At 35.3% G+C, this 12,782-nt stretch overlaps 1 protein-coding gene and 1 long non-coding RNA gene across 3 annotated transcripts; one reads left to right on the top strand and one right to left on the bottom strand.

Moving 5' to 3' along the window:
• Window positions 1-248: 248 nt before the first annotated feature.
• LOC125842310 (light-inducible protein CPRF2-like) lies at window positions 249-12,550 on the bottom strand. 2 transcript variants are annotated; one of them, XM_049521595.1, is made up of 7 exons: window positions 12,078-12,543; window positions 11,747-11,846; window positions 5,285-5,495; window positions 1,596-1,671; window positions 1,396-1,521; window positions 653-872; window positions 249-557 (listed from the first exon to the last, which is right to left on the bottom strand). In XM_049521595.1, exons 1-7 carry the CDS (start codon window positions 12,423-12,425, stop codon window positions 547-549), a joined length of 1,092 nt encoding a protein of 363 aa, XP_049377552.1. In that variant the 5' UTR covers window positions 12,426-12,543; the 3' UTR covers window positions 249-546. The 2 variants fall into 2 exon arrangements, with proteins under 2 accessions (XP_049377552.1, XP_049377551.1); XM_049521594.1 differs by having other exon boundaries at window positions 249-872; window positions 12,078-12,550.
• LOC125842315 (uncharacterized) lies at window positions 1,594-1,796 on the top strand. Its single transcript, XR_007443901.1, has 2 exons — window positions 1,594-1,710; window positions 1,748-1,796. It is a non-coding gene; the product is annotated as an uncharacterized LOC125842315 (long non-coding RNA).
• Window positions 12,551-12,782: the final 232 nt, after the last annotated feature.

Genomic DNA, 12,782 nt, shown 5'->3' with positions numbered 1-12,782 from the left:
TTTACATTATATCAAAATCAGGTTCATCCCCATTTGAGCTTCCGATCTACACTTCAATTGGACATAGATGTGAAGGAGGTGTTAGAGTAGTTCAAAGTCCTACATTAATTTGAGAATCAATTAGTGGTCTATTTATATGAACTTAGACAATCCTCTTCTCATAAGCTAGTTTTTAGGGTTGAATTAGACCCAAGTGTCATATTTTTATGGTATGAAGGTGAAAAGAGAGGAGTTTGAATAAAACGACGAAAGGAAGAATAGGCCAGGAAACAGATAATTAAATTAATATAACAGTGTAACCGAAAAAGCATTGGCACACAGAATAGTCTTCTTCTTTTTTGCTTTTTTTTTTTCTTCAGATAAACTCGATATGCTTAGAAGATTAATTATTTCGAAGTCATATGATATGTAAGATTTACAGATCTCTGTGAAATCTGCCTTGCAGTTGTTAACTTTTCTGCTCATTAAGCACTCTACTACTCTCCCTTGCCTTGGTTTCCACAAGTACTTGCTTCTCCGCGGATGCGCTTCTGCAGATGCTCCAAGCTAGCCTCTCGCTGCATTGAAGATGTTCTGTCAATCGTGTTGGCCTCGATTGTTTCTGTTGCGGAGTTCTGATGTACATTTCCTATAGGAGGGATATCTAACATACCGTTTTGCATTCTAGAATCATGGTTGGGCATATGACCATTTTCAGGTGCTGGATAGTAGTGACGTTTCAGGTCATCATGTTCAGGAACAGCAGCGTCTGCTGATGAGTCGAAAAGACTACCAGTGAAAGATGGCATCATTATTGTCGATATCTCAGACATAGCTTGGAATAGAGGATTCAACCCAGTAACTCTTTTAACAGTTTCTTCAGCCATCTTCACCTGCACATCAGTAAATGAAGGAATATTTTATGGGTTTCTAACCACAAGACTTCAACAATGAGGAAAGAGTGGAACAGAAGGATCATAGCACAAATAACTAAAATTCTTTCTCCCCAAGTAAAATCGTAACATATGAGATCTATCTACTACAGGTTCTCTTATTTAGTAGCAGGAAAAGAGAAACTAACAGAGGGATGGAGGATTCTTCTGAGCCACTTTTCTTCTATATTAGGTTTCCCAAAGTAGGTTAAGCTTGTGTCCAGGTATAATTTAAATACAGCCAGGTAGACTTTGATTAAGAAGCACATTGGCCATTTCAGCATCTAAAAACATGAAATGACATACAAAGAGGAGTAGCAAAAATATAACAGGAATTTTGAATTCGTTTAACTTCTGATCAATTGATAAAATTAACCATACCATGAAGACATCCTTGTCTACTATATTAACCTCACTTTTCTCCCACAAAAACAAAAAGAATTTTGTTGAACCTGCTTTCTCCAAACACTAGAAGTAGCCTTACCTTTGCTCTCAATGTCTCAACATCTGCTTTCAATACTCTATTGTCAACTGCTGCTTCATTGTATTTCTGGCTTATGTCAGTCAAGCGTTTCAATAAAGAGGAGTTTTCTACTCTTACTTGAGAGACCTACCATGAACAATTTTTCATTAAACAAATAGTTGAAAGTATATATTAACTGAAATCATGACCCAGAAACATACCTGTGTCTCTAGTTCTGTCAGATGGGCCTGTTTTCTTCTTCTCGAGCGTCTAGCTGATTCTCTATTGGATAGCATTCTGTCAATGAGTTGGTACAAAATATTAGGATAATAACCAGTTATACTCGCCAAAAATGCAACATACCAACAATAAGCTAAATCTCTTGGATGCCCAATGAATTTGTTACCATCGACATGATTTTAGTTATAAAATTATTACTAAACAAAATCAAGTCCAATCAACTTATATTCACAAGTCCACCTCTAACCATATCATATTCTGAGGACTTCAAATATTCATTCTGCCTAAAACAGACTAGTAATCTTGTCATAAATGACACCTTCATCATCGAAGCTCTTTCCTTCAGAAGCAAATCAGAAAGATCCATTTGTCCAGAGGCACCAGCAATTGGTAGTTTGATTTCTGTTTTCTCTGAGATGGATAGAACCAGTCCTTCAATCCAAAAACATCTTCATTGAACTTTGAGCTTTTAGGCCTTTGGCAAGGCCAAAATATCTCTGTATCCCTTTAACTCAAAAGTCTTCCACTTGAACTGTAGACTCAGGTACTTATGGACCCGGTGCATGGCATTTCTATACAATTACTGAGGATGCAACGACAAGGACAATTTACCAATCAGAAAAATAGTGAAAGACAATGTGACAATGTTACCACATCATCTGAGGATGCAAATGACAAGAACAACTTGCCTAGCAGAAAAATGTAAAGGTAAATGTAACAACACCGCGATATCTTACCTTCATCTCATTCACTATATAAAGCAATTCATTGGTAATAACATGTCTTGAATTGAAGTTATTGCAAGTGTATCATACAGAATTTATTTTCACACAGTAACATCATGCTCTTCAATGCCTCATAACTTAACTATTTATTTTAACAGATAAATAATGATTATATTGATAGAGAAAATATCTAGCACTAAGTTGGTGCTAGCGCTTACAAAATCAGGACTCCTACAGAACAAAAAGAAGGATTCTTACTATACAAGTTCCTATACACAACTTCAACAACTCTAGTCTCCAACAATTTATATTTTGGAGACGGTAAAATTATTGGTAACTAAATATATTAATTAGAAAGCTCAAAGCATATTGGCATTAACCAAAATATATAAATCACTTGTTAGGTATGGAAAGAAATCAGCCAAGAGGAGAAAATCAAAAGATTTTGGATAATTCTGATTACTCATAGTGCTATAGTAAGACAAAATCACCTAATGTACTTGACAATATGATAAATTTATACATATATAGTGTATCGCATTTAATATATAGAAAGTTAGGAAAATAAGTCAAATCTCCAAATCAAGAGGTTGAGGTCTGACCTCAATCGCAGAATATGCGTCAAGACACATTATAACTACACATTGCATGGGTCAATACGCATTATGCCTAGTAGAGAATATAATCTCATTCGTTCCCCTAACTTACTTTTATCAGTGTCAGTGACAGCCAAGTAGAGATTGTAGAGTGCTTTCATCGTTGGTGTTCTTTCCGATCTCTAGGCATTTCACTGCTCCACCAGGAAGTCCCTCTACTCCTAGTACTCCAGCTTGGTAGTTTCCACCACCTGTTAGGGGTTGAGCACCAAGGTTTGCCAGTGAACTTAAATTCCACTTGTAGACGCTTCAACACTCGATCATTCCAAATAATGCTTACATGTATTACCATAATTACTGGCACAGAGTTAGCCAATACTTATTTCTAGATACCGTCATTGCCTCTTCTCCGGGAAAAGAAGTTCACGGCCCTTGGGCCCTCTACCTTCACACGACATTGCTCTGTAAGGCTTTTACCCATTGCAGAAAATTCCTCAATGTTGCCTCCCGTAGGAGTCTGGGATGTCCGAACTAATGAGCGCCTAAAGGAGCATCGAGTGATCCCCCTCTCTGCCACTGATACCCTAGGAATTACATATTGTGCCAGCTTTCTTCACTTCCCCACCCTACAACCAGATATTTTTCTTGGCACTAGTTGAATTACTTGAAACCCTAAGAAAGAATTTGATCATCTCTCGCTTTACTTTACTAGTAAAGCAAAGATTTCTCTCCAATATAAAACACAAAAAGAATTTTCTTCATGTATCTATCTATCTATACTACCTTAAAAGCATGAACTCTCTAACTTGAATGTTAAATTATTATTACACCCCCAACTAAAAACACTCAATTTAGTATATCTTCTATTTTATTTTTATTTATTTATTTATATAATATAAAAAACAGACAACCTCTTCACATTGAAGGATTGTGACTATTCTGATAAGTTGTGACTTTTCTGAAGGGTTGTGACTTTTTCGATAATTTGTGACTTTTCTAAAGAGTGGTCACTTTTCTATCTATCTATCTATACTACCTTAAAAGCAGGAACTCTCTAACTTGAATGTTAAACTATTATTATACCTCCAACTAAAAACACTCAATTTAGTATATCTTCTATTTTATTTTTATTTATTTATTTATATATATAATATTAAAAACAGACAACCTCTTCACATTGACGGATTGTGACTATTCTGACAAGCTGTGACTTTTCCAAAGGGTGGTCACTTTTCTAACGGATTGTGACTTTTCTGAAAGATTGTGACTTTTTTAATAAGCATACTAGCATTTGATGGTTATAAATAGAGGGATTTCCTCTCATTTTTAAACTACAAATTTTCCCAGTTTTTCACGCTTCTTCTTCCTAGAAAACCTCAAGCGTGATTTGTAGTCATTGAGTTAATTCAAATTTGAGCGAAGAATGAGATGTCACACAAGTAAGGTTTGGTGAACAAATTGTACCAATCATAATCTCTAAGCACACTAGGCTGCAAGCATGGTTACAAAGATTAGCATTGAGAAGATGATGAGTTGTTATTTAATTTCATGTATTCAAAGTTGTTTAGTTTTTTTCTCTCCAATTTTCGATATGTTTTTCAAGAAAATGCTAATAATTTCTTTTCCAAATTGTAATGTTTACATAATTTATGGACTAGTTATAACATTAGCACTTTTATTTGCAAATTCTTTTGTTTAATCATAGCTTAAAAATATGAAGGAAAAAAAACATTTGTTCTTTAGTACTTTCTATCCTTAAAATATTTTGAATTATTCGTGGGTTCACTCAAATGTGGTTTCTACTTATTCATTATTCTGATCCAATGATATTAAGAGAAGGTACTAAAAGCAAGTTTTCTCCTCCCCAAATTCAGATTTCATTTCTAGAAAATAAAGGATATTCATAATTTGAAGACAATTTTCGGAAGTTAGTGCTTTTGCAATGAATAATAAATATCAGTCCAATAAGCAAATCATTCATTAATTTGTACTTGTATTTTCCTCTAAAGATTTTCATCACATGCATACTTCAATATTATATCATTTTAAAAGATTAATACTAATTAACAGAGATACACATGCAATGCACGTGTTCGAAAACTAGTAAATACAAATATATCAAGTATACACATTGTTAAATATTTTATACAAAAGTGAAGCACCAAAAGGATTTTCCTAATTTGTTATATTTACCTAGGTAGTACGGAAGTACCAATTAGAAAGTTGGATAGAGTTGTTCCCTTAAAATCTAATATCCAATTATTAGAGACTATTAACTGGTAGAATATTAGAAAAAAAGAGTAGGCTACGACCAAGAGAAAATCTAAAACGAAGTTGCAAACTGATTACCTCCTCACACGTTTCACATCAGTTGGATCCGTTGATTGAGTTGTTTCTGCTTCTCCTTCAGCTTCATCATCATCTGATTGCTCTCCGGATGAACCGCTTGTTGTGGACCTTACCTGGATACCAGGTTTCTTCTGCACTGCAGGCAAGGGAGGTATTCCAATTGGCTCACCAGCATCCTTATCTTGAACTTTTGCCAATTCTTGCCCAGATCCTGCCAAAAAAGAAAAGGAAACTGAAGAATGACATACAACCTCGTTCAACATAAATCAAACAGTTACATGTATCGGCTCTTTCCCTAGAATTAAATGGATATCTATGTTCATTAATCATCTTATTTATTTTCTGCGCTTGTGCTTTGGTGCTGATGAGATGCTTGTATCTTTAGATAAAGAACCCTTGAATTGGACTTCTGGTCCTTTAATTATTGCAAAATTCAAATTTTGTTTTTGTTATATTTAATTAAGTATATTTGAATTTGAATTTTAATTATATTGCTATGTGCTTTTGGTCCCTCCCTCCACTGTTGGAATTCACAGATCTATCGGGTTCTTATTGGATGAACCATAATTTGAGGAAAATATAACGTTTGGCTCATTTTCCGTTATATTTGGAGGAAAATAAGTTTTATTCTAACAACTTTATATGTACAATATAAGAATATAACACTCACGCAAAAATCACATAACATGTGATAGTTAAGTGAATCTATTAATAGAGGGATCAAAAGTGCATGTTTCAATTAGTTGAACTTAATTATGCCAACCAAAATAAGAGAGTATCAAAAATGGGACCCCACAGGCACAATATTTCCTAAGAACTAGCTCATATGAACTCACAAGTAGTTAAGCACAAAGCGGAACAGAAAACAACCATAGCTAGGAGCCAAGTGAAACTTCCACTTTGTGTGGCACTTTGGCTTCCAAATGTGCTTCCAAGACCACTTAATAATTTGAGCTCTACTTTGGTTTGTCAGCTAGCATCCCTCTTTCACTGCATCTATGCATTTGCTATGTCCATTCCACATAAACAATTCTCTCCTCACTCTATTCCTAGAAAGTTCTCCAAAAACTTGTACAATTTAGTAACTGTGAATTTCCCAATCATTTAAATGTCTTTCCAGGACCAAATCCCAGCTTTGTTCTGTCCACATTTCAGCAGCTGTTTTAGTTGATGTTGAGCCAAAGGAAAGATGTCAGGACATAAGCCTTCTAAACTATCAAGACCTATCCATTTATCTAACCAAAACAGAGTCGTGTGTTGCAATTGTGTACCTTGATAGAAGATTGTGACTTTTAAGGAATGGCAATCCAGAAGTCCAGAAGAGCCTAATGTATCTCCAAAGACTAACACCCTAAGGGGTAGTGACTTCTTTAGTTACCCAATTGTCCAGCTCCCCATACTTGTTTTTTATGACATTTCTACTATATTAGAAGCATGGGTAAAGCTGTTGGTATCAACATGTCTGTTCTTAGTCATTAAAATTTTAGTGAAGGACAATTTTGACTTTTCACTTAAACTCTGTATATGTGTCGTCCATCTAAGGTAATTGAAAAGTCAGCTAAGGTACCACTTTTCCATTTTTCTTATTCTTATATCTAAAAAAATCTTCCACCACTTATTCTGTTCCATAGCCAAAGATACTGCCAACCACTGACCGCCAACTGCCGACTGCCGACCATCGACAATTCTAGGTTTCTTTTACTTTCTCAGCTTGGCTATTTTTCTTCTCAATTTTCCTTTATCTTTGATTTAATTTGATTTGCAGGAATTAGTTAGTTGTTCTTGTGGAGCTCGATTTTGAAATCTCTCCCAGAGAAGAAACCTAGGGCTAAAAATAAGCTCCTAAAGGACTCACGTTGTTGTTGTCTTCTTCTCAGATTGCTCTACTCGGGTTTTTGTTTCGCCTTTCTGGTTAGCTGTTTCTTCCAATTATTGGAGCTTAAGTTGTTTTGGTAGTAAATATTGTAGATCATGAATATTGGTAGTTTTGACTTAGATAACACCTTCAAATATTCTTCAACTTTTGGAGCCTAAGTTGTTCCCTTTAGCTGATATTATGGTCTACAGAAATTCGTACTTTTAATGTATTAGTTACGTTAAAATTCTTTCTTTAGGATAACGAAATATAGTTGTGCTTGCACCAAGTCCTTCAATTTTCTTTAGCTCTGAACAATTATTATATGTTTCTATATTTGGTTCATCAAATACCTACACTGATGGACATTGGTGGAGCTAGGATTTTTAACAAGGGGGTTCAAAATCTAAATAAGTAAACCCACGAACTAATCGAAAGGGATTCGACATCTACTATATTAACATAAAAAATAATTTTAGCCATGTATAAATAGTAATACTTTCTGCCGAAGGGGGTTCAGATGAACCCCTGACAGTATGCTGGCCACCCCTGCTGATGGAGATGGAGTCTTGTACTAATATTAGGAACTTCTATACAACATATAATATATTCCAATTATGAAGAACATATAACAAAAAACATAGTACACATAACATATGGAACTCTAATTGTTGCAATTACACATAATCACAAATACCTGAAACTTAGTATCTCTACACTAATAGCTTGAACTAAATATACTAATAGTATATAGTACTAGAAACAGCATAGGCCATGTCATCCTTGCTAAAACCTTTGCAGATCATATAAAGGATAAAAGGGAAAGAAATGAACTCTTATAAGAACTGCTTTGCCCAAAATTCATACTGTTGCAACAAAATATAACAAGATGAGGTAATTACATATACCATTCTTTCGCGCAAGTGTCATACCCCAACAAATGAAAGTTAATTGTGGTTGAAGGGGCAAATGATTTCGTAATTTCTCTCCGCCGCTAGCTAACATAAAAAGAGATTCTGGACATTGTTTAATAGAAATCCATATTAACTTGTTGTGACCTTAGCTCATAAAAATGTCTTAGTTACTTACTATTCAGCTTTGTTGGTAAAATCGTGAATTTCCTACTAAAAGAAATTTACAATGCTTACACTCCATTTATCCAAGCTTCCTAGACTGTATATTAACTTAACAGTATAAAGAATTATCTCAAACCAAGATTATTTTCATCTGTTTATGTTAATAATTACTTCACATGCTTCAGTTGTGCACCCTCTTTACTTAATTAAATGATAGGTAATTTGTGTACTTCTATTCGATTGTTTAAGTTAATGCCACATTACTAAAATCTCACATTTGATTTCCCAAAAAGTTTTTGCAGCAACGTAAACCTCATCTTGCTATCTTTTTGCCCATGCACTGCCTTATATGAATAGCTGGACAAAAAGATCCATGCCACCCAATGCTTTATTCTTTAACAACGTACGTCACAATCAACCATACTTCATTCTTACTATGCTGCCTATCTTAAAAACACTTCTCCTTTCAACTGCAGGGTATCTTGTCAACTACAGCGTCACACCAAGATGACTACCGCCGCCATCTATTTTGCCACTTTTGTACAAATATGTAAATACATAAATAGCATTCTGTAAATGCATATAAGCAGTGCAATGTGTAAACAACATATGTGTATATATTGCTAATCTTTTACCAATTGTTAACCTAGCAATATTTGTGATAGTTATCGCCTAATATATAGTGGGTCCGGCGCGAACGGGCAACCATGTCTAGTTACACCATAAAGCTTGAGCCTCTTGTGGGTATCTCCATAGCCATTTCACCTTAAGAGCTTTGCTTTGCTTTGGTTCTTAAGGTTCTTGATGCATAATGCACCTTGACTTTTACTTTTGACAATTTTCTTTCATTTGAGCAGGTGGTAGCCTTTCTTCTCTTTGTTGCCTTGCCACAAAAATTTCTCCTCATTTTATCCAACCTTAAACCATCATCTGAGGTATATGGAATAGGGACAACATGTAAGTTGGTATATGTGCCTCAGAACATTTTCTCTCTCTCTTTCTATCAACCATCTATGTGGTACTTTTCCCTATTCACAACAGGCACTATAGTTAAAAAGTGGGTTTTTCAAATTTCCTTTGAGATGTGCAGTCGCACACTTGGGAAAACCGCACATCACCTATTTCCCTTAAATTGGTTTATTTTCTTATTTTGGCCTTTGTTTCGGCTTGGAGTCTTTCCTAAATGGGGCCTAATGAGGTATTTACTATATATGGCCATTTACTAGTAATTTAGTTACATTATGGTTGAATTTAGACTTGGGAGATTTAAAAAACTTCTGTGTATCTTGAAGAACTTCTTAGATCACCATTAAAATAGAGTCAATCCTTTGAATCTTTTAATCTGGGTTTTAGCTGGTATTTAATGGAGGTGATAAGTTTCATACACTAACATCTGCCTTAGTTAACCAAGACAGGGTTATTGATCATCTCGATTTCTCTTCCACCCATTCCATTTTTTTTCTCTTCTACTATTGTTTGAGGTTCTCTTTATTTATTGTAATTGTGCGTAACCCGGCTGTTATAACTTTGGAACAACCAAATCTACATCAAACAAGTTTAAAACCATACCGCAGATTATTTATACTTGTTGGAATGCAAGAAAAATGATAAGGAGATTCTGGAAAGTTGCCCAAAAGTGCCATCTGTTACACAAGTTAAAACACCCTCCTCCGCAAGTCATCTTGTGTTAAGCACGCTTCTCGGTAGCACTATGTAGTAAGAGTGACCATGAATCTTCCATCATTTCTTGCTTGCTTATCTAGTTCAGCAATAGTTTTCCATAGACCACTTACAGATCATTGAGTCACTCTTCATATTTCCACGTGACAATTCATCCGTCTCTAGTGTGCCATTTATTTGGAATATATTGTTATGCTGATGCAAGTCTTGATTCCTGTTAATCATACTTCCTCAAACCCTAATCTTTATTGAGAATGGGCCTCAAACCCCGTAGTTTTCATTGTATTCTGTAGGAAATACCAACTTACATGGTCATAATCTCTCTCCCGGTTCAGTTTGCAAATCATTCCTTCTCTTCCCTTTCAACCTGCATGAATCCAAGCACCCATTTGCAACTAAAAATTTATTATTTGTTTTCTGGGATGAAGACATTTTGTGTAACTGTTATTAGTTTATTACCCTCCCCATCGCTTTCTTGTATCTTTCATGTAGAACTTCTCCAAGATAGTGTACCAGCTACTTACAAGGTTAACATGTCTAAAATCCTTGCAAACATTTGGATATTTTCTTGACAATGAGTGCATTCAGACTTTTTCTAGAAAAGCCTTCCAAAAATAAGTGTTTGAATGTGGCCATCATATCATGCTTCAAACTAATTTAGCACCTCTAGACAAAGGATACATTTTAACCTCTTGCGTTACTTTTTATCGCCAATTATACCTCCTCTAGGTCAAACCTCTATAACCATTCACTATCTTTTGTAGAGACGATACTATTTTCTCGAAACATCCATAGAATTTTCAGGATCTTCAGAGATTTACAACCTATCGATGTTGTGTTGCATCTTTGATTTCTCTTGTCGCTTCGCAGAAGATTCGGCATTTACATCCCTCTTTCTTGGCCATAAACATTTTGACCTCTGTATCCGATCTCCTAGTATCTTCTAGTTTTCGATCTCCTCAAGAAAATTGACTTATCTTCAATTCTCAAAACATTAATGTTCGTTCTTTAATATTATTCTGACATCCCACAATTTATTTGCCAAAATTACATCATGCTTGTCCTCAACATTGTAGGAGCTCCACCAATCTTTTAGTTGGACCACAAAACCTTCAACATTCAACCATAAATTTTCCAATGTAAACCATGAATTTATCTTCATCTATCCAACCTACATCAATAGAGGGTCATTACAAGACTTCAGAAAGCTCCCTTTGCTTTAGCTATTTGAAAGAGTTGTCCCATTCTGTTGCAACCAGAAGTTGGTCAAATCTAAAATCAGATTGGTCCAATGTTCCTCTGAACCAAGTGAAGTTACCTCCATGGTAGATTTAACAATTCCATAATGTTGGGTCTATCATTTTCTTGAATTTCAAGGTTCTCTGGTGATGTGAAGTAGATACGAAACCTGAGAATGTTAACTTGCAGAAAAGAACAAGGCAGTGGCATGGCCATTCCCATGATGTAATCAAAAAAAAATTGTCCCATCCATGGAACTGCTGAAGTTATTCGTGTTTGCAGAAAAGAACGTGTTCATATGACTAATATGCAAGCAACAGTAACTATAACTAGCTATTAAAACCAAAACACTCATATCAAACAGCAAAAAAACTATCTTACAAACATTTTGTAGCTCTTTGGACATCCACCATGTATTTTAAGTGATATATGGTTTACTACTAAATATCTATAGACTGCATTGTGTGAGACATAACACCAACACTAGAAACATTATGCGTAGTATAGTAAAAAGCACACAGTGACACCAGCATCTGAAAACCAAACCGATTCATAAATGAAAAGAAAAAACGAACAGAAAAAGGTATATTTGGTTTAATTGGTAAGACTAACCTTTTGGAGGAAGCTGAGATCCAGAGAGTGATGCATTAGCTGCCAGTGATCCTTTTTCGGGTGGCAAAGAAGCCGGATCTTGAGATTTTACACAGCTTGCCTAGGGATAAAATTGGAATTGCTTAAATCCTAAATGTGGACAAAACCCAGAAAGGAAGAAAAGAAAAAGAAAGGAATTCCCTTGCAGTTTCCAAATCACTTAGGGATTGCGTCCAATTATTCAATTTAATTAAAAGAAAAAGGAGTTCTCTGGCTTGCAGGTTTCCAAAATCACCGCAAATTGAAAGGAAGAGAACCTATCTAATTAAAATCAATAAGAAATATAACATACACGATTCAAAGCGAAGGCGGCACATGCCAAATCCAGGCGTCTTTTGAGGAAAGCCTGATGTTCATCGGAATCAATCGGAGGTTCAGAGCCAAACGACGACATAGGCTTCGATTGATCAGGAATTAAATTATGATTAAGCTTGATCTGCTGTGAAGAAGACGAGGAAGTAGTGTCAGCTGCTGCAGCCTCCTGAAGGAAACGCTGAAAAGCCCACTCCGACGAGCTCCTGTTCATCATTTTAGAGGACGAAGTGGCGGAAGAAGAATCCAAGTCATGAGATAACCTCATCGGTGGCGGCGATGACCATAATTGATCGGCAATCTCATCCACCGAAAACACAGTATCCATTCTCTCTCTCTCCCTTGGTTAGAGAGAGATGAGACTTTGAGAAAAAGAGTTGTTGAATTGCTAAATCTGAGTTGTGATTATCATATGTCTATGCTGCATCCCATACAAATAACTATGGGACACATTTTCAGTTTCGAAAATGGTCATTTTTACCCTTTATTAGAAATATAACTCATATTTGTCCTTTGTCTTTAATCTTTTATTTAAGATTCCAAAAATGGTCTAAATTGTTTCTAAACTATGTGAAACTGACTACTTATATCCTCCGTTATATTTTAGGATAAACAATATTTTCGTTGTTATTTCAAGAGACCACAAATACTCATAAGAGCTAACTATCCAATTTTTTAATAATGT

The sequence above is a fragment of the Solanum stenotomum genome, chromosome 10, assembly GCF_019186545.1.
Source record: "Solanum stenotomum isolate F172 chromosome 10, ASM1918654v1, whole genome shotgun sequence".
NCBI classification, from domain to species: Eukaryota; Viridiplantae; Streptophyta; class Magnoliopsida; order Solanales; family Solanaceae; genus Solanum; species Solanum stenotomum.
This window is presented reverse-complemented; position numbering and strand designations above follow the sequence as displayed.